Genomic DNA, 26,525 nt, shown 5'->3' on the forward strand with positions numbered 1-26,525 from the left:
TGCTTCTGGGATCTAGATGCTTTCTCTTTTTAAAATTTTGTTAACAATACATGTAACATAACGTTTGCCGTCTTAACATTTTTACACGTACAGTTCAGTGACGTTGTGTTCATCGTGTTCAACCGTTACCGCTCTCTACTTCCAACGTTAAGTTTTGCAGCATTTTTTCCTCAAAGGATGGACTTAACACCCTTGTTGAAAATCAGTTAACTGTAGATACACAGGTTTGTTCCTGGACTCTATAGTCTGTTGCTCTGTATGTCTCTCATTATACCAGTAGCAGGCTATTTTGATTATTGTAGCTTGGAAAATGGGAGTCTTCATGTTACATTCTTTTTTTTTTTTCAAGATTGCTTTGGCCATTTGGGGCCTCTTGCAGTTCCATGAAAATTTGAGAATTGCCTTTTCCATTTCTGCAAAGAAGGCTGTTCAGAGTTTGGAATTGCATTGAATCTATGCATTGCTTTGGGTAGTGTTGACATCTTAACATTTATTTAGGTTCCTACATGAGCACAGAATGTCTCCATTTATCCAGGGCTGCTTTAATGTCTTTCGGTAATGTTTTAAAGTTTTCGATAAAAAAGTCTTTTCACTTCATTAATTTTATTCCTCGGTATTTTATTCTTTTAGATGTTACTTGTAAATGGAATTATTTCCTTAATTTCCTTTCCAGATTGCTCATTGGTGATATGTTAAAAACCCAACTCAGTTTTATGTGTTGACCTTGTATCCTGCCATTTTTCTGCATTCATTCATTAGCTCTTAGGAGCTCTCTTGTGGATACTTCGGGGTCTTCTATATATAGGAACAAGAGTCAGAATTGACTTGAGGCAATAGGTTCATTTTTTGCTGGGGGTGGTGGTGGTGTTATGTATTTCTCTTGCCTAAGTGCTATGGTGGCATAGTGCTTAAGGCATTTGACTGCTAACCAGAAGGCTAGCAGTTCAAACCCACCAGCCACTCCTCGGAAGGAAGGTTGGGCAATCCTACTTCCGTAGTGATACTGCCTCGGAAACCCAAGGAGGGGTCGCTATGAGTTGGGGCCGACTCGACGGCACACAACAACAACAACAACAACTTCGTTGGAAACCTAAGGAAGGGTCAGATCTGACTGGACGGCCGTGAGTAAGTGCTCTGACTGGAACGTCCAGTCCGATACTGAATGGCAGTGGTGAGAGCAGGCATTCTCTTGTTCCTGATCTTGACGGGAAAGCTCTTGGTCTTCACTGAGTGTCACATTACTTCCTGTCATCAACTTGATTGCTCCTTTAAGTGCCCCCGTGTGTGCAGAGCAGAACTGCTCCACAGCGTTTTCAGGGTGTGACTTTTTGAAAGCAGGTGACCAGGGCTGTTCTCTGAGGTACCTCTGGGTGGGTTCAAAGCACCAACTTTCCAGCGAGTAGTTGACCGCTTAACCATTTGTGCCATGTAGGCACTCTGAGTGTGATGTTCACCGTGGGCTTTTCATAAATGCCTGTTAGCAGATTGAGGAATTCCCCTTTTTCCCAGCGTGTTGAATGTGTTATCGCGAAAGCATGTTGGATTCTGTCATATACCGGATCTGCAGATCGTGCTCTGCCGCGGTGCCTCACCAATCGGCTTTCTGATGTTGACCCTCCTGTGCGTTCCCGGGTCGGAGCCCACCGACATTGCACACAGTTCTCTCACTGTGCTCCTGGGTTCAGTCTGCAAGTGTTTGGTGGAGGATTCTTCATCTGTATCATCAGGGAAATACATCTGTGGCTTTACGTGTCAGCTTTGGGTTTGGTGGCAGAAAAATCTCACCTCATATGGTAAGTAGGGAATCTTTTTTTTTTTTTTAATTTTTTAGAAGTTCAAGGACTGGGGTCACTTCCATAAATACATGGTAGAATTCCCCAATGAAGCTGTGTCTGCTTCAGGACTTTATTTTTTCCGAGTTGTTTGTTAAATGACCAACTCAGTGTCCAAACTTGTTATGGGTTTGTGGAGATCTTGTCTTTTTATATAGATGTATGTGTGTCTATATATAGACACACATATATGTATGTGTGTGTATATATACACATATAATATATATACACGTACATGTATGTGTGTGTGTGTGTATACATCTATACACAGTGGCGAGAACAGGGCATGGAAGCAGCATCTTCTGACCACCTCCAATCTCACGAGTGGGAGGGAGTTACCATCAATAGTCCAAGGTTTATTCCTTTGAGGCCAGCTGTCCCTCCCATGGCACTGTTTCTTTGCTGGGTTCAATAATCTGTTGCAATGGCTACACAGAACTCACAGGCAATACTCAGATTATGGGGTTTATTAGGGAAGTAACAGGCTACAACTCAGGTTCAGGAACTCTCAGATACAATTCTTCGATCAGGACAGTCTCCCCTCTGCTGTGCCCTCAGGCACATCTCTCTGGCCCTCGGCCTCTGCCCTGCCCAGCAAGTGCTAGAAAGGTCTTGTAGCTCTGCCAACAGGTATACTGAGGTGCACCCTACTCTGCCAGCAAGCATCCTGTCCAAGGGCACTCAGCTTTCTCATTCCATGGGCCGGAAAGGCCACCACTCGGTCTTGGGCCTCTTGGTTCCACAGCTGCCAGCTCTCGGTCGGGAGTCTCAGCCAAGGAGGTCCAGCACAGGGATCTTGGGTCCAAGGATATTGCACTTCACCTCCAGCTCTTCTCTCTTGATGGCAGTAAAGGTCCCCCTCAGCCTCTAGGAAGGCACACTTTAAGCCCAGCAGCATAGCAAAGCTAAGTGATCTTTACATTCTACACACCTTATTTGCATGGTCCCACCCAGTAATCTGGCTATGACTAAAAAGACTATGGCTAGAAAAGCCATGCCAAGGAATTCCCAGTGTCCTTGCTATGGGTGTGTTGAGATCTTTTTTTTTCACGGGGTGAAAATATTTTTTGAAACACTAATTGCACCACCTTCCCATATATAACTCAGTGACATGGCCTTCACGTGGAGCAACCCTTGTCACTGTCCTTTTCCCAGCTGTTCTACCTCCATGAAGATAACACCTCACTGCCTCCTAAGCAAAAACACCTCTGTCCCTGATCTCCCAGTCCCAGTGGTACTGCTGAGCACTTTGCGTTTCTGTGTATGTGCTTATTTCATGTGAATGGGATCATGCAGTATCAGGCCTTTCACGATCCACTAATTCTCAGCGTGTTTTCAAGGGCAGTCCGTGTTGTGGCATGCATCAGGACTTCGTTTTTTTTTATGGCTAACAGTGCACTGTATGGATGTACCAATCAATGTACCATGTTTATTGGTTTATGACCCGATGGGCATCTGGGTTGCGTCTACCTTGTGGCCGTGGTGCATGGTGCTGCCGTTATCACTGCTGTGCCTGTCTGTGCACATCACTGCCCTTGAGTCTGTACCTAGAACTGGCATAGCTGGGACATAGAGGAGTTCTGTGTTCAAATGTTTGAGGAAGCACCAAACCCTTCCCCAGCGGCTGCACCATTTACCTTCCCCCAGCTGTGGTTGGTTTCTCCACAACCTCACCAACACCTTCAGTTTTATTTTGTTAAACTATGGCAAAATATACACAGCAAATCACACACACATCAGTAATTTCTGCATTACAGTTCACTGACACTGATCCGATTCTTTAAGCTGTACCATCGTTCTTCATGTCTTCTCTGCTGTCCCCCCCCAAGAACATACATCCACTGCTCCCTAAGCAAAAGCTCTTCCTTTTCCCTCCCTCCCTCCTTCCCACCCTGGAACGACTAGTAAGTTTTGGTTCAAATGCACCAGCCACTCCAAAGGTGAAAGATGTGTCCATCTAATTCTGAAAGAGTTACAGCCTTGGAAACCCGGTAGTCCGAATTGACTAGATGACAGTGACCCTCCCCCACCCATGTGAGATTGTACAGCATGTGCTCTTTTGTAACTGACTGATACTACTCAGCTTAATATGTCCTCCATGTTGTGGCCTGTATCAGGGCTTCATTCCTTTTTATGGCTAATACTCCATTTTATGTATATACCACATTTTGTTTACTCATTCATCTGCTGATGGACATTTCGGTTTCCACCTTTCGGCTATTGTAGAAAGTGCTGTAGTGGTCATTGTTGCACACGTGTCTGTACATGTTGCTGCATTCAGGTCTTTGGGGAATATATCGAGGAGTGGAATTTCTGGCTCATCACACTGGCTGCACCATTTTACATTCTCACCAGCAATGGGTAAGAGTTCCTATTTCTCTACCTCAATACCATCTATTATTTTCTTTCTTTCTTTTTTGATCATTGCCATTCCACATTCAACACCCATGGAAGCAGCAGTCAGTAGATCAAGTATCATATTGCACTGGGTAAGTCTACTGCAAAAGACCTCTTGAAAGTGTTAAGGAGCAAAGGTGTGACTTTGAAGACTAAGGTGTACCTGACCTAAACCATGGTGTTTTCAGGCACCTCACATGCATGTGAAAGCTGGACAGTGAATAAGGAAGACCGAAGAAGAGTTGATGCTTTTAAATGGTGGCGCTGGGAGAGAATACGGTAAATACCACGGACGGCCAGAAGAACTGACAAATCTGTCCCGAAGTACAGCCAGAATGCTCCTTGGAAGCAAGAATGGCCTGACTTGGTCTCGCCTCTTTGGTCATGTCAATCCTGGAGAAGGATCTCATGCTTGGTAGAGTCAGCGAAAGAGGGGAAGGCTCTCAAGGTGGACTGACAGTGGCTGCGACATGGGCTCAAGCACAGCGAGGATTGAAGATGATGCGGGACCAGGCAGCGTTTCCTTCTGTCGTGCACAGGGTGGCCCTGAGTCGGAATTGACTCAGAGGCCCCAACAGCATTCTGATGGGGATGAGGTGGTAATTGTGGTTGGTCGTGTCTCCCTAACGCCCAATGATGTTGAGCGTATTTTCATGTGCTTCTTTGGCCATTTGAACATTCTCTTTGGTGAAATACCTGTTCAAGTCCTTTGCCTGCTTTTTTGTCTCTTTTTTGCTCAGTTGCAGACATATTTTGTATAAGATCTTTTTCTGACATGATTCCCCCAAATTTTCTCCCAATCTGTAGCTGTCTTTTACTTTTTTGATAAAGTCCTTTGATGTGTAAAAATATTTTTTTATTAAATCCCATGTATCTATATAGTTTTTCCTTTCCGCCACACGAACCAGTTTATTAAAGAAAGAGGGAAGGGCTTGTGAGGGAGAGACAGAGGGGCTTTCATCTATACTAGGCTCCAGTCGCTTCCCAAACAGAGGATTTCTTAGGGCTTATGAAGGGTTTTAGGTGGGGAAAAGGCATTGTTCTTTATTCATGAAATGGGTAAACACCAAAATCAAACTCACTGCCATCGAGTCATAGCGACCCCTCTTTGTGTTTCCGAGGTGGCATCACTACAGAAGTATATTGCCCAACCTTCCTGCCAAGGAGTGGCTGGTGGGTTTGAACTGCCAGCCTTCAGGTTAGCAGTCAAGTACCTTAGGCACTACGCCACCAGAGCTACCATGAAATGGGTAGGGTTATGAAAATCAAATGTACTTGCAAGGAACAGCGAAGATGGATTCTACCTGAAGGCTGCCGGGATGCCTGACATGACTTTTTCTAGGATGATGTTCATGCGTGATGTCTGTGGACACCAGTTTGAGTCCCTGCAAGGGACTCCCGTTCTTGATTGCCTCTGGTGCCTCTGGTGAAAGGTCACTGTCAGACACGTTGATTTTGACTCTGCACGCTGTGCACCAGGTGAGGCACTTGAAGGACAACTGAGGAGGTTGATCAGCATTTTATAACTGGTTAAGCTTGTGGGTCTATTGAATGTAGCTTCTTACCTTGCTAAGGGTTGCTACATCTAATGCAATGTATCACTGTTGCTAAATGTTGCCATTTGATGCCTTTTGTGTGTGCACTGTTTCTTGCCAGAAATTTTTGCAGGGAGGATTTGGGCAGCTCCCAGCATGTTTTGTAGAAACTTTGAAACACATGTTGCCTGGTGAGATGGAGAATGCCAGGTCTCATGGTCAGGCTGGACCTCTCACAAGTACTCCAGTGGCTGACGGATGGTAAGCGTTAGGGCTCCTTTGCTGTTTTATAAGGAGCTCTCGTGGTGTAATGTCTAAGGTATTTGACTGCTAGCCAGAAAGTTACCATTTCAAACCCACCAGCCGCTCCCCAGAAGGAAGATGGGGCAATCTACGTCCAGAACGATTCACCACCTCAGAAACCCAAAGGAGGTCGCTAGGAGTCGAAATCAACTTGATGGCAGTGAACTTATCTTGCCCAAGAGCCTGGCTTATTCATCTCAGGCAGTTCTTGGTCACCAGCAGGGATAGTCATGTGGTGGTCTGCACACGGGCTAAGATTCCAGGAATAGAGTCAGAGGCTGCCTGATTCAGCCAGCCCAATTCTGTCTTAACAGCACCTGGATTCTTTTCTTGGTACTTGATGATGGTTTCCTGTTCACGTGTGTGTTCACTAGACTGTTTTCTTCTGGCCACTAGATTTTAAAGTCAATAGGATTGGGTACTTTGCTTGTCACATTTCCTATTTCTTATTCCTAGAACACTGTTGGGCACCCAGTGGTAAGTATACACTGGCTGCCTGAGAAAATTAACAAGAGGAGAGAGACCCAGTGGTCACTGAGTGTATACCAATGCTAGGTGGCCCCGCGTGTCAGAGCAGGACCTTGTTCCGAGGAACGGGAACGTTCAGTGGCTAACCTTTCAGAAGTATGTCCCCTTTCTTCCATGGGGCCTCTGAGTTGACTGGAACCACCAACCTTTTATGTAGCAGCTGAGCGTGTTGACTGTTTACACCACCAAGTGATGGAATGGACAGAAATTAGCTACGATGTCTTTGGAGGGGAACTGCTGAAAGACATGGTCCGTTGCTCTCACCTTGGTCCTGTGCATTGACTCACAGTCTCATAGAAAAGGGGCTGATCGAGTGGCTGCCATGACACCAGAGACCTTGATATTCAGGATAGAAGGTTCCAGAATGATGCCACCAAGTAGGGTGTTATAAGCAGATCCAAGGAGATTGTGAAGAATCATCATCCCGATTTGCTGACTCATGAGGTACAAGGAGAGCAAGTGGGGAGTCCATCAGTGATGTCACTTGGTCCTGAGGGTGTGAAGTAGGAGAGAAGGAAGGGTGGGTTGGGCTGATGGGGCTGTCTGCCCCCCAAGTTTGGGAAGCGTTTTGTCAGGGATAATTCCATTAGAGGAGTCTTCTGGTTGCCATGGCAGCCCCATGTGTCAGTGGAACTGGGCTTCCCGGGGTTTCCAAGGGCTGATTTTTTGGAAGTAGATTGGCAGGCTGAACCAAGGCAGCTCTGGGTGGACGTGACCTGGCCACCTTCTGACGAGTGGCCAGGCATGACCTGTATGCACCACCCAGGGGCTCCTAAACCAGCTTCCGTGGCACCCCCATGTGTGTCAGTACAGAACTGGGGCCCATGGGCTTTCAGTGTCTGTATTGTTTTGCTGCTGCTTTTGTTGTCATATCTGATAATCCACCAATGAAAACTAGGCCCCACAACTCTGCCCTCTGTTTCTTCTTGAGTCAATGTAGGAAGGAAGTTGTGTTTCTCAAAATTTGTCCATTTCATCTAATTTGTTGGCATATAGTTGCTTATAGCATTCTCTAATGATCCCACCCTCCCCCCCCTTTTTTTGGGGGGGGGGGGTAAGGTTGATTGTAACTTCCCTGCTTCATTTCTGATTTTAGATACTTGCATCTTTGTCAGTCTAGCTGAGATCTGTCCTATTTTTCCAAAGAACCAACTTTCGGTTCCATGGATTTTTCTATCTTTTTCATTTCTCTCTCCTCTGTCATCTCCTTCCTTCTGGTTGCTTTGGATTTAGTTTGCTTTTTCTAGGTTACTTTGGTCTTTTTTATGAATCTGAGTTTTGTTCTACATTTTTCTCCCATTCTAACCGAGACCTTCTGTTGTGTCCTTGGTCAACAGTGGCAGCTGGGCACCATCTAGTTCTTCTGGTCTCAGGCTGGAAAAGGCTGTGGTTCATGTAGGCTGCCAGTCCTGTGGAGTAATTGCTTCCTTGAGTCTTTCGTTTCCTTCACTGTCCTTTGCTCCAGATGGAAAGAAACCAATAGACAGCCACTGAAAAATTTTTAGGACTCCAGACATGACTCACCAACTAGGATGTAGAACGTCATAAACTAAGTTATGCTAATTGAGTTAGATGTCCTTGAAACTACAGTCCTTAGCCTTCAAGGCCAGTAGTAGTTCAGTCCCATGAGGTGTTTGGATAGGTCTAAGAAGTTTCCATAACTGTGCCCCCATGTACTCATATATATGAATACATACGCATCACATACAAATACGCATATACAAGGTGCCCACTATCTATACATGCATGTACATGTACTCCCTTAGGAGCTCTGGCGGTGCAGTGCCTACGGCATTTGACTGCTAACCAAAAGGTTGGGAGTTCAAACCCACCAGCTACATTGTGGAAGGAAGATGGGGCAGTCTACTTCCATAAAGACTTACTGCCTCTGAAACCCAGTGGGGGTCACTGTGAGTTATAACTGACTTGATGGTGAAGGGCTTTTTTTGGTTTTGTACTCCTATATATCCTCCTACACCTATCCAGCATATATATCTACCTACGTAACCACTCACAAAATTCTGATTGGTACTAATGTTGCAGAAATGTGTATGTTATAGCAATTACCATGGTTATCCTTTATTCTTGGTTACCATCTCAGTGTCTTCATTTATCTTGGTTACCTTGTGCTGGCTTCTACCATATTGTGTATTGCCTTTTCCTTCGCCAAAATTCACACACCCACTGTCCTAGTAAGTGGTTCTCCCCATCCCCTTTCCATTCCTGGTAACCATCAATGAATGTTGCTTTGTGTGTGTGAACCAATTCTTGACTTTTTATAAAAGTGATGTCATACAATTCTTTGTCCCTTTTGTGATGGACTTAGTACACTCAGCATAATGTCTTCTGGATTCAGCCATGTTAAGTTTCGTGGACTCATCATTTTTGGTTGTGTAGTATTCCATTTTATGTAGGTACCATATTTCATCTATTCATCCATTGTAGACACTTAAGTTGTTTCCATCTTTTTGCCATTGTGAATATGCTGCAGTGATATGAGTGTGCATATGCCTATTCATGTCACTGCCATTATTTATTTCTCTAGGCTTTGTAAACTACCAGTGGGAATACTGAGTCATATAGTATTTCTATTGATAGCTTTTTGAGAAAGCACCATACTGTTTTCCATAGTGGTTGTACCATTTTACAATTCCAGTAGCAGCATGTAAGAGTTCCAATGTCCTCACAACCTCACCAGCATTTCTTGTTTTCTGATATATTTTTTTTTTTTTTTAGTGCTGTTAGTGCCAAGGTGAGATGGTATCTCCTTGTAGTTGACTCGCACCTTTCTGATGGCTAATGGTCACAAGCACCTCTTCATATGTTTGTTAGCTGCCTGAATGTCTTCTTTGGTCAAGTGTCTGTTTATGTTCTTTGCCTGTTTTTGATTGGATTGTTTGTCATTTTGTTGAGGTGTTACATTTTCCATATATTTTACAGATTAGACCTTTGTCAGATATATCCTTGCTGAAATTTTTTTTCCCAGTCTGTAGGTTCTCTCTTTATTATTCTTGTTAAGTCTTTTGATGTGCATAAATATCTCATTTTTGCCCCAGTTATCTTGTTTATCTTCTGTTGTTTGTTACCTAGTGCCACTCTGACAGGAATATACCACAAATGGGATGCTTGAACAAACAGGAGTTTATTCTTACAATTTGGAGGCTTTAAGTCTGAGTTCAAACTGCCAGGCTCTAGGGGCTGGGTGAAAGCCCCTCAATCTTGGGCTTTAGCTCTGCCTCCTGCTCCCGGCCCACTACAGCTATAGAGGCATCTCTTCACTCAGGCAGCTGCTAGCTGCTGAGGCTGACAAGCCCAAGGTTGACAAGTAATAAGGCACAGTCCTGATGTTACCAAACCACATGGAAGGCCATTAATTTAAGTCCACTGAAAGTCCCAAGGTTGGCAGAGCATGGCAGGCTGCTGAACAACAACACGGCTACATGCAGGGTTCAAGCATGCCATAAACTAGAGACCGTTCCCAAAGCTGTATCTTATGCATGGGAAGCAGATCACAACCCTAAAGCAGCTACTCAGCTGCTTGTGGTAGATCCCACCATGGAGTTGACTGCCAGTCTCATCATGGGGAATAACTACCACCAGCTGCCCAGCCACTCAACCAGGCCCAACCAATTTGACATAAAACTTTAACTACCACAGTGCATTTTGTGGTATGTTTGGTAGTACATATGCCATAAATTAGGACCACTAGCCTTGTCCCTATGTTATCTTCTAGGAACTTTCTATTTTTAGGTTTAACATGTAGGTCTCTGATCCATTTTGAGTTTGTTTTTGTGAATGGTGTGAGGTATGGAACCAGTTTTGCCAGCACCATTTGTTAAGAGACTGTCTTTTCCCCATCGAATGGACTTCAGCCTTTTGTCAAAGAAACTGTTGACAGGTGGGTGGAGTCACTTCTGGGTTCTCAGTTCCATCCCATTGGTCTTTGTGCCTGTTATTCTGCCAGTACCAGGCTGATTACCGTGGCTGTATTGTAAGTTCTGAGATTGGGATGTGTGAGGCCTCCTACTTTGTTCTTCAATAATGCTTTAACTATTTAGGACCTCTTTCCTTTCCATACAGAGTTGGAGATTAGTTTTTTCCATTTCATTAATGTTTTTGGGATTTGCATGGGGATCACATTGTATCTACAGACTGCTTTGGGTATTATGGACAGTTTCACAATGTTAAGTCTTCCAATCCATGAGCATGGTATGTTTTCCCATTTATATAGGTCTACTTTAGTTTCTTGCAGGACTGTCTTGTAGTTTCCCTTGTTTAAGTCTTCCGCATCTCTGGGTAGGTTTATTCTTATCCTTTTGAGGGTACTGTAAATGGCATTGTTTCCTTCATCTCCTTTTCACAATTCTCCTTGTTAGTGTAGAGGAACCCAACTGATTTGTGTGGGATCATCTTGGACTCTGCCACATGGCTGAACCCTTCTGGTAGTTCCAGTAACTTTTTCCTGGAATCTCTGGGATTTCCTCAGTACTTTCTTCCTTTTTAATGTAGGCATTGACACCTATACCTTGCACTTTGAACATGGCTTTTCACTGTGTCCCATAACTTTTGATATGTTGTGCTTTCATCTTCATTCAGCTCTTAAGTATTTTCCCGATTTTGTCCTTGACGCAATGTTTGTGTTTTTTGACTTCCATATATGTGTATTTTCAGGTTATGTATATTTTCATGCAATTGTAGTCAGAGAAAATACTCTTTTTAAATTGAGCAGTGCTGTGGAGCCTAACACGTGGTCTGTCCTGGAGATGGCCCACGTGTGCTGGAGAAATGTATGGTGTGCTGTGGAGTGTTTTCTACACGCCTGCTAAATCCAATTGGTTTACAGTACCATTCAGGTCCTTCACGCCCTTTTTGATCTTCTTTCTAGATGTTCTGTCCGTTGTTGAAAGTAGTGTCGGGAGGTCTCTGTTAGAGCTGTTTTTCCCTTCAATTCTGTCAGTGTTTGTTTTCTGTATTTGAGGCTGATTTTAGGTACTTGTTAATTGTTGCATCTTTTTGATGACTCCTTAGAAAATGCCCATCTTTGTCTCTTATAACAGATTTTGACTTACAGTCTATTTTGTTTTCATATTACAATCATGGCTCCAGCTCTCTCCTGGTTACTGTTCGCATGGAAGATTTATTTTTCTATCCTTTCACTTTTCACCTCTTTGTGTCTTTGGGCGTAAGATCTGTGTCTCTGTAGACAGCATGTAGTTTTAGACCATGCTTAATGCATGCTCTCTGCCTTCCAACTGGTCCTTTGGTCTGTTTATACTCACTGTTAATTACGAAGCACTTCCTTCTGCCATTTTGTGTTGTGTTGCTTTTGTAGTGAACCATTTTGATTCCCTTCTTTCATTTTTTAGATCCTTTTCTTGTGGTTACCATGAATGTAATGATTAAATCAGTTCCAGCCTTAGTCACACACAGGAACTCTAAAGCTGTACTGACGGCGCGTGCCCCTCTCTGGGCTAACTGCATGTTAGTCTAGCCCTTCACAGTCTGTGAGACACGGTGTTGGCTGGGATCCACCTGAAGCTCTGCTTTTGCCTTCGTCAGCCCCACAGGGTCAGTCCACAGGGGGCCTGCACATCTCTGTGTTTCCGGGTGTGCGGATGACCGGGCGCCTGCCTCTGCACACACTGTCATCTGATCATGAGGCACCTTTGGGTGCAGCGGTCCACGCTCAAAGGCTGCTAGGTCAGGTCCATCCGGAGGCTCCTCAGGAGAAAAGCCAGTCAGGGAAAGCCTCTGGAGCAGTTTCCCTCTGGCATCCAGGGGTGACCATGAACTGTTATCGACTTGATAGTAACTGATTTTTGGTTTAAGACGATGGCTCTATGTGGTCACACAGTCAAGTTCAGATCAGCCGGGAGAAATTTAAGTTGAAATTCCCACCTGCAGTCAATCAGGGGTCAGTCCTCTATAGAAGCCTGCTTTCAGTTGTTAGAAAGACTAGCTGGGGAGGTGAGTACATGGTGGAGCCCCACCTGGCCATTTGAGAGCCAGGCTGGGGACTCAGGTGGCCTCCAAGGGAAGTCTTGGAATGGTGAGGAAAAGTCATAAACTGCTGACTCTGAGCCAGCCTCCTGCCTGAAAGGAAGGAGCCACTAACATGTAAACACGTAGACTGTGTCAGGGCCACAAGTGACATAAATCTTCCACAGACACTTCTGGCAGAACCAGAGCAGGACTAACAACTTCGGCCCATGTGCTGTCACGTGAAGAAACTCTTAAGTGGTCCTGTAGCCTCGGGCAGGACCCAGTGGGGAGAAGAGCTAGAGTAGCCCTCTCTGAGGTCAGGCTGACGCCTCAACAGAAGGAACACTGCACATCCAGCTCCTCCTACCCGCCTCCAACCCCGTGTGTTCCCCAGGAACCCAAATACACTCTGTCTAAGGCACAGATGGGCAGGTCAGCTGGAGTCGGGTCAGGAGAGAGGGAGGGAGGCTGCCTTCCATGGGGCCTGGCCACCCCACCTGAGAGGTCCAAATAGCACTTCCTGGGAGCACCAGGCACCCTGTTCTGGGCCCGGGGCCAAGGCCCCTTCCAGGCGAACAGGAGAGAGCTCTTCAAGGCAGGTGATGGTGGCGGCTGGGCCTCCTGGGCAGCAGGGTCCACGGTGAGAAACAGGAAATGGGGCACCTCAGGCTGGCTGATCCTGCAGGAAGTGGAAAGCCCAGACGCCAAGACTGCCCCTGGCACGTGCCCAGAGGCCACCGCCCAGGTTAGTGTGGCCTCCTTGGTCTCTCTCTCTCATTCATACCACACTCGGTTTCTCCTGTACACATCTCTCGTACAGTAACACACACACTCTCTCGCTCTCCCACATACACCACCCTCTCACACACGCTCCACAAGCCCCACAGCGGCCAGGAGCCCTCACGCCCCGAGGGCCTCTCACAGCCAGCCAGGGCTCATCCTCAGGCCTGTGGACTCAGTGCCCCAGGAAGCTCACAGACAGAGGTGACACTGCATCTTCAGTGCGGCCGGGAGGGCGGGGTTCACCCAAATGGTTCGGCAACAGCCCTGTTTCCCAGTGTGTGGAGTAGAAACTGAGAAAGAAGAGCACTAACTCTGAACATGAAAAACGTTCCTGTATTTCCCGCAGAGCTGCGCTCAGGCCTGGGCTGCCCTCAGCACTTCCCGTTGCAGACAGGGCCACGGTCCTGGCAGGGGGCGGGGCTGCAGCTGGAGCTTAGCTCATGAGTTGAGCTGGGTACACACCGTCCTTCCTGCTGAGCTGTAAGAGTCAAAGGGGGAGCTCAGTGGGGCTGGGCCAGGCGCCCCACCCTGTGCACCTCCTCTCGCCCAACACTGACACCAGTACCTGGTGGTCCTGTCTGGGGGCCACACTGGGCTTCTGGGCCAGGGGTGGCTTCTTGGAGGCCCCGCTGTGGGGGCTGGTGCAGGGCGGCCACGGCTCCTCCTCACCGGGTGTGGCCGCCCCACCAGCCAGCGTGTAGTGCCGCTTCCGCAGCTCCCCCAGCCTCACGCGCTCTGCTTCCAGGGTCTTCTCCAGCTCCAGCACGCGCACCTGCAGCCCGGACAGCCAGCTCAACACGGCCCAGCCTCCCCTCGGTGCTCAGCCCCTCAGAGGGCCGGGGGGCTGCGGCGCCTACCTGGGACTCCATCTCCTGCTTCTTCAGCTTGATGAGGGACAAGCCGGAGAAGTCCATGGTGTCTGTGGCCAGAGACGAGGGGAGGGCTAAGTGTCTGGGCAGCAGCCTGAGGGGCAGTCCCTGGCGGGTACCACTGGGGCCTCGGCCACTTGCCTCTGTCTTCGATTTGCTCCTGGCCCGACTTGGTGGAGGCCACCACGTTGGCAGCCATCTCATTGACAGAGCGAGAGCACTCCTGCAGATGACTCAAGTGGCAGCTGTGCTTGTTGGCCTTCACCTGGAAAGGGCCAGGAGGTGCTGGTCAGGGGCCCACAGGTGGCCAGCCCTCCCGTGGGCAGCCGGGTGGCTGAGGCCCCGTGTGGAGGAGGTGCTCACCTTGGAGGCGGCCACCAGCTGGGCGGTGCTGGCCGCGATCTCGTGGGAGCACACGATGAGTTCCTCGTACTTGCCCGTGTGCAGCACCACTCTGTCAGCCGACTCCCTGAGGGTAGCAGGGGCTGTCAGGGGAGGGCCGTCCCACGTACAGCGAGGCTGCCCGCATGCCCCAACACCCAGAGGACTTACACCAGCTGCGTGGCCCCCCAACCCACTGCCTTGGAGGCAGAGATGAGGCCCTCTGTCCACCGAGAATTCTTGGCATAAAATTCCTGCTGCGTGGCTGCCCCCTAGTGGCGACAGGAGGACAGAGTGGGTGGACCAGTTCAAGACCCACAGTTCTAAGTATGTACCCCCTTCTTTCCTCTCCAAGCCACCAGGGCCAGGTCCCTGAAGCTGCGCTGGGGGTGGGGAGGATTAGGCCAAGACTCTGAGGCACGTTTTGTGCGAGTTGCTGGGGCATGGGGTGGTGGCAGGTCTCATCCTGCTCAGGCCGTGGGGTGAGGTGGTCTGGGATGATGGGCTCTCACGAGTTTGTCCCTCAGTGCCCTGCTGGGAAGCTCCGCCCGCCCACCGCTCACCCTGCCGCTCTCCACTATCTCCTTCTGCAGACTGGTGGATGTCATCACCAGGAGCCGGATAGCCTGCAGAGACCAAGACGCATGTCACTGCAGGGGGCCGGCCCGCCAGGCCCAGGGGCCAGCGTTCAGCCACTCACCTTCATCAGGTCTGTGCAGGACTGGAGGATCCTGGGAAGAGGCAGGCGGAGGTGAGAGGCAGAGAAGGGGCCAAGCCCCGAGCTGGCTCCCGGGGGGTGCCCTAGGAGACACCAGCCCACCCTACTGGCACCCCTGTTCTGGAACCAGCCAGCCACTGGGAGGGCCACAGGGAAGCCCCCTTATATGAAGGGTAAGAACAGAGTGGACCTCACCTCTCGTTCACCTCCAGCTTCACCCCAGAGCTCGCATGCCGGGCCTGGTTCATCATGTCCTAGACCCAACAGTGGAGCCGTGAGCAGGTCGGGACAGGGACCCTGGTGCTGAACCAGCCCCCAGAGCAGACAGAGAAAGGGAAGAGAGTGCGAGCATGCCGCCCTCACCTCGATCCTCTGCACAGCGTCTTCAATGGCTGCTGATGTGGCCGCCGTCTCTTTGTCCACCATGGCCCCAAGCTCCTCCTGACGCACATCCAGGCTCTTGGGCTTCAGCTCCTGGGGGGAGGGGCAGAGGGACTCTGTCCCTGTCCTGCTCCCCCACGCTTCCCTTCACGCATGCTCCGAGCAGTGCCCACTCACCTGGCCCAGCTGAAGGATGCCCTGCAGGGGTTTCCGCACCAGGCCAGGCTGGGCCTGCAGCACAGCCCCCCGGTCCTGCAGCTGCCCCACCAGCTCCAGGCCCCGCGCCCCACACTCCCTGCACACGTCCATCAGGCCTGAGGGAGAGGGCTGTGAGCAGAGAAGACCTGCACACAGGTCCCCAGCCCAGGGGCCGGACACCTGCAGCCCCCACCCACCCACTGTTCAGGCTACCCACGGTCAGCGTGGTCGGTCGGGGCCAGGTGCGAGGTGGCACTGCCGTTGATGATGGTGTCCGCGGCCAGGTGGGAAAACCGGGTTAGGGCTGCCACCAGGGCAGAGGCGTCTGTGCGGACAGACAGGACAGAGGTCAGCAGGCAGGACAGCTGCACAACCCTGGTGTGGCTCCCAAGTCCTGGCCAGCCCGTCTCTCATTCTCCCTGCAGCTCTTGGGCCTGGGCACCCATCCCCGGCCTGCAGAGGGTGAAGAAAGGAAGGCTGGGTGCAGAAGACGCTGCCCAGGCTCGTGTAGCCAGAGGGGTGAACAGGACCTGAGCTAAGCCCCAGTGCCCCCAAAGACACCTTGATGGCCACGTGACAGCCAGTTTTGAGGGACACCTGGTCAGTGTCCTGAAGAAGTGCCTGTTGTCTGGGTGTTATAGACTGACCTGAGTGCTGTCCATCTAACCTGTGCCTCTCACCCTTTCTGGGAACAAGGTGTGTCTTAACCAATCACGTTTTGAGACGGAGAGCATTATTAGGCCCAGAAGCAAGTACAACGGGAAGACAGATGCCTGGTGGAGAAGGCCCAGGAACCGAGAACAAGACGCGGGCCTTCCCCTGGAGCGGCACCCTGCCTTCGGACTGCTAGCCTCTGAACTGTGAGGAAATACTTTTGTTTGTTAAAGGCACCCCCTTGTGGTATTTCTGTGATGGCAGCACCTGGACGCTAAGACACAGGGAAACCTCCCTGAAAGGCAGGAGATGGACACGGTTGCTGGAGCCTAGACAGGTGGGGGCCCTGCTGGCCCGCCTACACTCACCTGACATAGAGGCCAGGTAGTGGGCGTGGCCATTCTCCAGGGCACTCACGGTGTCCAGGGCGGCCTGGGCTCGGCTCACCAAGTAGTCTGCAAACACAAGGGCCGGTGAGGGCCAGGCTGCAGGGCAGGGACCAGCCAGGCCCTCCCTGGCAGGGGAAAGGCCCACCGCTTGGCGGCGGGCCCTACCTGGGGAGCTGGTGCAGCGCAGGTGCAGGGCGTCATCGAGCTTGCCCACCGCGTCCCGCAGAATGTTCTCGGCCTCGGCGGCAGCGCTGCGCACCACCGCAAACTGTTCGTCCAGGAGCCTGTGCCGCAGCCCCCGCTCCTGAGACTCCTGGCCAGTGAGGGGGGCGGCAGGGCCATTTAGACATGCACCCCCACCCCCAGTGCCTGCACAGCTCAACCCTAAGCGGAAATGACCCAATGAAAACCTGGGCCAATGAGCACATGACAAAGGTGTCAGTATCCACTAGAGAAATGCAAACCGACAGCCAATGAGACAGCACGTCACATTCCCAAGGAGCTAAAGTCAATAAACAAAAAGTGCTGGTGGGAATGTTAAATGGTGCCACTGCTGCAGAAGCCAAGGGGACGGTTCCTCAAAAAGTTAACCAAGGGTTACTGTGTGACCCAGCATGCACTCCTGCTATCTGGCCTAAAGAAAGAAAAACCTATGTGCACGCAAAATCCCGGATGTGAATATTCACAGCCCCTCTGCAGATGACAGATAAACAAGGCAGGCCACCCACACAGTGGCCTAGTCCTGATACACATCCGACAGGGACGGACCTAGAAAACACCAGGACAGATGCTGCATGATCCCATTCACATGAAATAAGCAGCCAGCCAGACACCAAAGGCGGTGAGTGTTGTGAGGGGCAGGACGCCCCGGGGGCTATGGCAGTGGCTGTGGCAATGTCACGAACTGTACATTCAAAGCTGTTGAGACATATGTTTGCTTTGTATGTTTTCACCACAGTAAAAACGAGGAGGGACCCTGTGGGGCCCCGTCCCACTCCGACACCCATGGGTGGCTGTGAGCTGGAGTCTCAGTGGCAGCTGGTTTTGACGCTATGTCATCAGCTACAGCTGTACGTGTGCAGAGACGTCACCCTGTGGGGCCTCCCTTCCTTACAGCCATCTCTCGGCTCAGGGAGAATGGAGGCTGCCCAGAGGCCTGGCTGAGAAATTGCTGGTGATACACCTTCACAAAGGCGTATTACCGCGTGACCTAGCAATTCCACTCCTAGGTGTACACCCAAGGAATTGAAACAGACCCAAACAGACAGGTACACAAACGTGCACAGCAGCGCTACCCACAACAGCAAAGAAGTGGGTACAACCCACACGTCCATCAACAGACGGTACACAAACTAAACCAAACCGACGGCCGTCAGGTGGATTCCAACTCACAGCACCCCTAGAGGGCAGAACAGAACTGCCCCCAAGGCTTCCAAGACTGTAACCTACAGAAGCAGACTGCCTCGTCTTTCTCCTGCAAAGTGGCTTCAAACAGCAACCTTTTGTTAAGCAGCTGAATGCTTTAACCACTCCACCACCAGACCTTTTCTAACAGATGGATCAACAAAATGTGGTCTATCCAGACAGTGGAATACTGTTGTCGTTATATACCGTCGAGTTGTCTCCAACTCATAACAACCCCTCCTTGGGTTTCTGAGGTAGTATCTCTACAGAAGTAGATTGCCCAATCTTCCTTCCAAGGAGTGGCTGGTGGGTTTGAACCACCAACCTTTGGTCAGCAGTCAAGTGCCTTAAGGCACTATGCCACCAGAACTCTCTAGTGGAATACTACTCAGCCATGAAAAGGAACGAAATTCTGACACATGCTACAACATGGATGCACCTCAACAACATGCTCAGTGGAAGAAGCCAGACACAGGCAGCCACATACTGTGATACTACTTCTGCGGAATGTCCAGAACAGAACGTCCTACAGACAGACAGCAGTCTGGTGGCTGCTGCGGCTGGTGACGTAAACTGCTCCTTTGTGGGGTGATGTGAGTGTTCTCACATTGGCTGTGGAGATGCTGTAACCACTGGCCATGTCCTTCAGGGTTGAACTACTGGCTGTGACACTCATCACAGTAAAGGCCTATAGGAAAGCAAGAGTCCCACCACCTTCTCAGCCAGTCGTCCCTGCAGCTCGTCCCGCTCACGAGAGCCACGCTGCTGCTCCTGGTTCAAGGCTGCCAGCTTCTCGCGCACCAGGTCCTGGGCAGCCAGCAGGTCGGCCTCCCGCTGCCGCACGGCGCTGCTCAGTGCGTCCTTCTCTGCGCTTAGCATGGCCAGCTGTGCACTCAGCTCCGACCCACTCTGTGGACAGGGAGCGTGAGTGGGGCCCCCAGAGCCTGCCTACCCCCCAGTGACAGTTCCCAGGTCCAAGTCTTCACAGCCCTCCCCTCTCCCCACACAGAGCTGTGCCCAAGGACCGGCTGAGGGCAACAGGGGGTGACCCCTGAGCCCAGGGGCATCCTGACTTGGGCCAGCTCACAGGAAGAGGGCGTTAACCTGCTCCGTGCGGCTCAGGGCCTCCTGCGTGCGAACCAGCTCCCCGGTCTTGGCCTCCAGCTCCCTCGTCAGCTTCTCCAGCTGGTCGCCCTGCTCTTCCACCTGGGACAAGACAGCGAGTCAGTGGGGCCGGGGCACCGAGGCGGGGCGGGGTCATGCCTAGCACGCACCTTCATCTCGGACTCCCGCCGCGCCTGCGCCATCTGGAAGGCCAGCTGCTCCTTCACCCGTGCCACCTCCTCCTGGCTCTGCTGGGTCACCGTCAGCTGCTTGGCCGTGTCTGCGTTCTGGGCACATGTGGGAGACGCGCTTACTGTCCCATAGCCAGCTCCAAGGCTGCCTGGTTCTGCCCTATACCCACTGCCCCCCTGCTGGGTTGGGGTGGTCGCGCAGGGCCGGGGTCCCGAGCAGGCGGCCCCACCTTTCTGAGCAGCTCCGCATGGATGTTGACAAGCTCGCTGTGCTTCTCCTTCAGTTTGTGGTAGCGCGCCTCTGTGGCACTCGCCTTCTCTAAGGGGGAGAGGGAGGCCCATGACTCCTGGGGGCGGAGGCAGCAGGCAGGCCACACCCCGGGGGCGCTCCCTTGCCGTGGACGGCCCCTCCGGGCGGGCGCACGCACTCTCAGCCTCCTCGCGCAGGCCCTGGTTGCGCGCGCCCTCCCGCTGGGCGGCCCTCAGGTGCTCCAGCTCGTGGCGGAGCTGCTCGTTGTCCACGAGGGCCTTCTGCTTCCGCTTCCGCTGCTCCTCCAGCTCCGCCTCCAGCACGTTCACTTGGCCCTTCAGCTGCGCCATGTACCGCTGGGCCTGGGGCGGAGGCATGAGGCCTGGGGGCGCCGCTCAGCACGACCCCACGCCTCCCCCCGAGCCCCGGAGCCACCCTCACCTCCAGCTTGATCTTCTCCAGCTCGGCACGGAGTGCCTCCACCTCTCTCCTCAGGCCTTCGATCTGCAGGTCCCTGGGGACAGAGGCCAGCAGGGCTCACCGAGGCCCTTCCAGGACCTAGCTGCGCATCTTCATCCTCAGCCGCCAGGTGGCTCGGCCCCTTGTGAGTCCTTGTCCTCATCTGGGGTCTTTCCAGTCACCCTAACCCCACCCCACCAGCCCCAAGCCCTACCTGTCATCCTTCGTGGAGCCATTAGGTGGTCCAAACGTCTGCTCAAAGAGGTCGGCCACCACCTGCCAGACCAAAGCACAGTGATCCTTGGTCCACGCTCCTGCACCCAGGCCAGGAGAGAGCGGGGCAGAGAGCAGTCCCAGGGCCCTGCTGCCCCTGGCTGGAGCTGGCGGTCCTTGTTGGGGGGCCAGAGGGGAGATGGCGTCTGCTCACCGCGGGCTCCTTGACAGGGGGCCCCGTGCTGATCTCGATGAGGTTCTCAGGCTCCTCATCCTCGGGGGCCTCCTCGGGGACGACCACCACAGGCTTGATGTGCTCAGCTAGCGCCGAGGCCCGCAGGAAGTCGGGGGGGCCCTGCCGTGTGGGAACTGCTCAGCTGTGTGGTCCCCTAAACCGCAGACCCCGGCAGCAGTCGGGAGGGTGTGGGGGGGATGGCCTTGGGCAGGGCAGGGGACAGCCCCAGGCAGGGCAGGGGTACCTCAGGCAGCCGGGGGATCTGAATTAGCCGCTTGAAGTAGAGCATGTCAGAGGCCCGCCGGAAGACATTTCTGAGGCTGGAAGGGAGTGGAGGTTACCAGGCAGGCTGCCCCTGCACAGCACCGGGAGCCCAGCGCCTCTGCCCGCCCACCTGCCATACCTGTGGAATTGCTCATGGAACCTGTCCCGGTGGCCTTGCAGGGTGTCAGCCGGGAGACCTGGGGACATGCAGGATTACCGTCATTAACTAGAAACCCGTGACTGGGTCTACCCGCCCCGCTCGGACACAACACCAAGAGTTCAGCTGTCAACGTAAGTGAGAAAGACTGTCTGTTCCCGGCTTTGGGATGCCCTGGGAATCACACTCGCCCTGGGCTGAAGAGTAATGGCTTACACCCCTGAGGCGGGCGGCTCTCATGCAGCCCGGGGCCTGTGAGGTCAAGCCTGTCTTCAGAATACTATGGAGCTGCCGTCTGCCATCCCTCACACCTGTGCCCACAACTTGACTTAGGGGCACCAGTGGCCATTCTCCTCAGCTGGGCATTGAGAGATTCGCAAAAACAGGACAGTGCTTCCGTCAAAACAGGCTTTCGGTTGGAAAATACAAACTCTTTAACAGGGAATGACCATGTGATCATTATTCTATAATTAAGCATTTTTAAATGTTCTATTTCTAGTGTGAAATTTCTGAACAATGCGGTGTTATCAGCCACAAGGCCGGGGGCACCACCCAGCCTGGGAGCAGCCCAGCGACTCACACGCGTGCAGCTTGAACATGAGCTTGACCGTGTAGTGGTAGAGAGGGCTACAGTCCTGGATGACCTGGATGAGTGGGGCCAGGCGGCACTGGCCCGAGGACATCTGGGACACGGCAATGGCTGCATTGAGTTGCCGGAAAACTGCCGAGAAAAGGGGGTGGGCGTGAGGACGTGAGCCCAGTGGGCAACCAGCCTGCTCCCTGAACCCTCACCCCACCTGAGGAAGGTGAAGGCAGGCAACAGCCCGAGCAACTTCACACCATCCAGTGGGGCCTGAACCAGGCTTTCTGAACCCCACATGCTCCCATGTGGGACCACAAAATGGGGACCCATGAGCTCAACTCGGTCACCTCCCTGGCACTGGGCCTGGGACAAGGGGCTGGAGGGATGGGAGTGTTAGTGTGAGAGGAACAGCAGGGCAACCCTGAGACTGCCCAGCCCTGAAGTCTCCCTGGATGACGTGGACACAGGCCCAGGCAGAGGGTCAGGCGCTCGCAGTCCCACGAGACTTGGAGTCAGTCTCTCCTGCCCTTGACAATCAGGCCCTTGAGCAGATCTACTGAGTAGGAGAGAAATGGACAAACATGAGTTGGCCTCCTCGCTGAACCGAGAAAGAGGTGACGCAAGGCAGGCAGCAGGCTAGGGTGGGCGAGCAGCTGGAGCCCAAGCTGCACTCGCGCCAGAAATGCACTGCCGTCAAGTAGACTCCAACTCAAAAGTGCCCCTGAAGGACAGAGCAGACCTGCCCTATAGGGCCTCCAAGGCTGTAAATCTTACACCAGCAAACTGCCATGTCTTTCCCCTGTGGCAGTCGAATGCTTGCACCACTGTGCCACCATAGGTCCTAGGTCCTTAGAGTAACTGAGTTCTACAACAGCTGGCTCCATGTCCTCAGACCCAGCACTTCGCCGCCTGGCCAGGGCAGGGAAAAGAAGACACCACACCAGCCCTCTCTTTTTGTAAAGGAGGCCCTGGTGGCAGCAACGGTAACCACTTGACCGCCAGGGGACAGGCTGGCGGTTTGAACCCACCCAGAGGCCCCTCGGAAGGAACACCTGGCAGTCTGCTTTGGGAAGGTCCCAGCCTTGAAATCTCCATGGAGCAGAGTTTGGCTCTGGCCGCGCGGTGTCTCCGTGAGTCAGAATCGACTTGGCAACAACAAAAGCCCCAAGTGGGGTTTTGAGCACATGCCATTCTGCCCTTTGCTCCGTTTCTCTCAGCAGAACTGTTTCCAGATCCTTCCCTGTCAGGCCGTTTGGACACATCTCCCTCATTCCCTAGACCAGGCAGAGCTCACTGCAGCCGTTTCTAGGACATTTAGGACAGCTCTGTGTTTTGCTGGTACAGAGCAAGTGGCTGGGAACATGCGTGCACTCTCCGCCCACGAAGATCTGGCACAAGAACCCTGGGTGTGCCTCTTCTGCACCCCAGAAAGGTGCCAGTGTCACTGGGAGTGAGGTGCTCCCTGTGGGTTCTCCCCATCCCCCCCTTGCCCTTCCCTTCCACACAGGGCCAGCCGGGGTCCTCGGTCCCCCACACAGCTCAGGACCACACCGCGCCCCCCCCACCTCCCCGTGTCTCCATCCCCTGCTTCTGCCCTTCCCTTCCACACAAGGCTGGCTGGCGTCCTTGGTTCCCCGCGTAGCTCAGGACCTCCCCCACCATGTTGCCAGCTGCTCAGCCTCCTGGGCAGAGAGGCCCCACCCACACCCACCCCGGGCCAGATGGGAGAGCAGACCAGGACCAGGGAGGTGCCGGGCCCAGCTCCACCTCCCTGTGACTCCGGGAGACATTCCCTTAAAAAGGCCTTGGCATCTCCTGGGAGAACTGAGTCACCCACACATTATTTTCAAGCTTCCACCCAAACCATCACCTCTGCAGACCCAGATGGGAGGGCAGAGGTTTCCTGCCCGCGTCCAGCAGGAAGGCCAGCATGACTCAGACGGTTTGTACACTGAACAGGCACAGAGGCCCAACCACCTCACCGTGGATGCGTGGCGGAGGCTGCCAGGACGGGAGGGCTCTCCACTTGCCCACACCCTGCACTCCACCTGACTTGGGGCCAACAGCAGGATGCCCCCTGTACAAACCCTTGGGGGCATCCTAGGGCTTCCCTCTGCTCTGTGCATTTCTGAGGGGCAGTGAACTTCGAGGAGTGGCTGCATCTGAGCACATTAAGGTGGCTGAGCCTGGGTGGGCCTGCAGGCCACTAACAATGCTGACTGACTCACCTGACTCGGAGAGCTTCAGCTCACAGTCCATGTAGTCAAACATCTCCACGGTGAGCTGGAAACTGGGTGAGGAGGGAGGGTGGGCTGAGGGTGAGGAGGGCCGGACCCACCACTGCCCGAGAGCCTCGAGGGCGAGCAGAGCTGTCAGGAGACCCCCAGGGAGAAGAACCAGCCCTGCCTACAGCACCTCTGCCTCCAAATTAGCCCCATCCCCAACTTCAGCCTCCTTCCGGGCCTCACTCGCAGACAGTACCAACAGAGGTGAAACCCTGAGCGAATGGGGAAACCGAAGGAGGGAGGGCCCAGGCACAGAGAACTTCCTTAAGACACTGCCAGTCAGCGGGACCAGTGCCTCTGAGAACTGGGGTCAGGGACCTGCAGGACCAGGCCATATGAAGCCCACGCCGACACCCTCCTGTGCCCGGGACTCACATGTTGTTGACATCGGTTCCCGCTGCCTTCTCCAGCACCTCGTCTGTCACCTCTAGGCCCGCAGGAAACTGGGGGTGCTGCAGAGAGAACACCCACCTGCCCAGCTGGCCCAGCTCTGAGAGGCACTCAGGAGTCCCTGCGTCACAGCCCAGAGCGTGTGCCGAGGGCTGGAGCGGCCCCAGGGCAGGACACGGAGCCCCCTGCCCCCAGGGCTGCAGGACATCAGCACTGGCTGCTCCCTGAGGCCCACTGGCGAGACTGGGCAGTGGGGCAGAGGACGGGGGGGTGTGGTGCACAGAACCGATCCTACACCTGCTACACCCCAACTTGTCCCCAGGGGTCACAGAGGGAAACGCCCGAGTCGCCAGGAGCCCAGTGGGTCTCTCCCGGCCCACGATTCTCCCAGGAGGCTACCTTGAGGTGGAAGGAGATTTTGGTCAGCAGAAGCCTGGTGTATACGCTCACCAGCTGCCCATACCGGTCGTGCAGATGTCCCTGTGGAGAAGAGAGCCCGGGAAGGGCCCGGTGCTTTAGGGCAGACAGGGACACGGAGGCAGGAGGAGCAGTCTGAGTGTCATTCCTTGGCCCACCCGCCCGCCTGCTCACCCACCCGCCTGCCTGCTCACCAAACACCTCTAAACCCATCAGATGCTCCTGGCTCTCTCCCCTTCCGAGGCTGCCACCAGACTCCGTGTCCCCATCGTTCTTACAGTGTTCTCCACGGCTAGTCCTCGCTCGTGGTTCTTAACGTTTCCAACTCTCTGCTCACATCACCCATCTGTCCTTGCCCACTTTGCCACAATAGCCCTCAGCATGTTAGCCATAGTTCTTTGAAATTCCTGGTCTGACATCTGCAGAATTCTCCCATCTCCCTTGTAGCTGCCCCACAAAACCAAAAGGCCAAGCTGGCGGCTGCTGTCAGCTCTGACCAGGGGCCCTGCGTGTGCAGAGCAGGACGGCCCCACAGGGTCTGAGAGGCTGTCACCTTCCTGAAGCAGATCTCCAGGCTTCCTTCGGAGGTGCCCGAGTGGTCTGAACGGCCCTCTGTCCAGCTGGCAGTTGGGCACTCCTGGTTGCCCTCACCATCCCCAAGCCCTGAGATACTCTGTCCTAAGCTCACTCCTTGCATCTCAGCGTGGGGGGCGGTCTCTGCCGGCAGCGTCCCCCCTCCCCTTCACCTGTTACAGTGCTTCGATTTCTAGCCCTTTACTTGATCAGGACTCCTTCTTAGTTTCCCTCCTTGTAGTTGCCAAAGCAGCTCTTTGAGAAGAGACCTCTGTCCCAGGGCCACAGGCCAGCCCGAGGTGGGACATTTTATTGGCATGCCAGTGGGCAGAGGGAAGGCACATTCCGACGGTGTGTCATGTCCTCCCAGCAGCCTTCTGACACCCTGCCCACCTCCTGCAAACACACCATGTCCTCTGAGGCCGCGCCAGCAGGATTCGTGGCTGTCCAGGACACGGTGGACGCCACTCTGCTCGCTTCCAGTGCTGTCTGTTTACCCGGGAGCTCAGGGCCCCTGCCGGCCTCTGGCCCTCTGCTGCACACCCACAGCAGGGCTCCAGGACTTGCAAACCTCACTGGTGGAAGAACCACCCAGACGCTTCCTGAGAACGTCAGTGTCCAATCACAAGCAAGTCTACGGCAGTGGCAGGGGACGTGCTGGGTGTCCGTGCCGTCACTCGGGACCACGACTGCCTGGCTGACCCCACTCACAGGGACACCAGGACCACAGGGCCCGGTGACTCCAGACTCCAAGCCCCAGGGTGCTGCATTTGGAACTCCAGTGCCAGGCCTCTGATGCAACCCTGCAACTCATCCCGAGGCTCGCCCTTCCCCCACTCTCACCCCAAATCACATCATGCTAACTCTGTCTCAAGAGGAAGGAGAGCGGTCCGTGTGCTCACGTGGGCCCTGCCCTCCGAGCGTTCTCCAGCTGCATGACCGTCACTCCCGGCCCCCATGCCCACCCCTGGCACCTACCCACAGGTCCCCGATCTCCCGGATGTTGCTGCGATACCGCTGGCAGTCATGCACAACCTGTGACGAGAGCAG

The 26,525-nt window shown here is 53.1% G+C and overlaps 1 protein-coding gene across 1 annotated transcript in view; it reads right to left on the reverse strand.

The window, feature by feature from the left end:
• Window positions 1–13,793: 13,793 nt before the first annotated feature.
• Window positions 13,794–26,525, reverse strand: part of HIP1R (huntingtin interacting protein 1 related) — a 38,201-nt gene continuing 25,469 nt past the window's right edge. Inside the window, exons 4-32 of the mRNA XM_007938134.2 lie at window positions 26,454–26,510; window positions 24,885–24,965; window positions 24,471–24,547; window positions 24,039–24,100; window positions 21,808–21,948; window positions 21,210–21,267; window positions 21,051–21,126; window positions 20,786–20,926; window positions 20,573–20,634; window positions 20,341–20,413; window positions 20,078–20,261; window positions 19,880–19,968; window positions 19,629–19,745; window positions 19,459–19,560; window positions 19,069–19,263; window positions 17,116–17,263; window positions 16,930–17,016; window positions 16,125–16,232; window positions 15,887–16,023; window positions 15,692–15,802; window positions 15,524–15,582; window positions 15,311–15,341; window positions 15,174–15,236; window positions 14,782–14,882; window positions 14,593–14,698; window positions 14,371–14,494; window positions 14,218–14,279; window positions 13,926–14,132; window positions 13,794–13,838 (exon numbers count right to left, since the gene is read on the reverse strand). Coding sequence (XP_007936325.2) covers window positions 13,794–13,838; window positions 13,926–14,132; window positions 14,218–14,279; window positions 14,371–14,494; window positions 14,593–14,698; window positions 14,782–14,882; window positions 15,174–15,236; window positions 15,311–15,341; window positions 15,524–15,582; window positions 15,692–15,802; window positions 15,887–16,023; window positions 16,125–16,232; window positions 16,930–17,016; window positions 17,116–17,263; window positions 19,069–19,263; window positions 19,459–19,560; window positions 19,629–19,745; window positions 19,880–19,968; window positions 20,078–20,261; window positions 20,341–20,413; window positions 20,573–20,634; window positions 20,786–20,926; window positions 21,051–21,126; window positions 21,210–21,267; window positions 21,808–21,948; window positions 24,039–24,100; window positions 24,471–24,547; window positions 24,885–24,965; window positions 26,454–26,510 — 2,904 coding nt within the window. The remainder of the gene's footprint in view (window positions 13,839–13,925; window positions 14,133–14,217; window positions 14,280–14,370; window positions 14,495–14,592; window positions 14,699–14,781; window positions 14,883–15,173; window positions 15,237–15,310; window positions 15,342–15,523; window positions 15,583–15,691; window positions 15,803–15,886; window positions 16,024–16,124; window positions 16,233–16,929; window positions 17,017–17,115; window positions 17,264–19,068; window positions 19,264–19,458; window positions 19,561–19,628; window positions 19,746–19,879; window positions 19,969–20,077; window positions 20,262–20,340; window positions 20,414–20,572; window positions 20,635–20,785; window positions 20,927–21,050; window positions 21,127–21,209; window positions 21,268–21,807; window positions 21,949–24,038; window positions 24,101–24,470; window positions 24,548–24,884; window positions 24,966–26,453; window positions 26,511–26,525) is intronic.

The sequence above is a fragment of the Orycteropus afer genome, unplaced genomic scaffold, assembly GCF_000298275.1.
Source record: "Orycteropus afer afer isolate SDZICR_OR568_19922 unplaced genomic scaffold, OryAfe1.0 scaffold00048, whole genome shotgun sequence".
NCBI lineage: Eukaryota > Metazoa > Chordata > Mammalia > Tubulidentata > Orycteropodidae > Orycteropus > Orycteropus afer.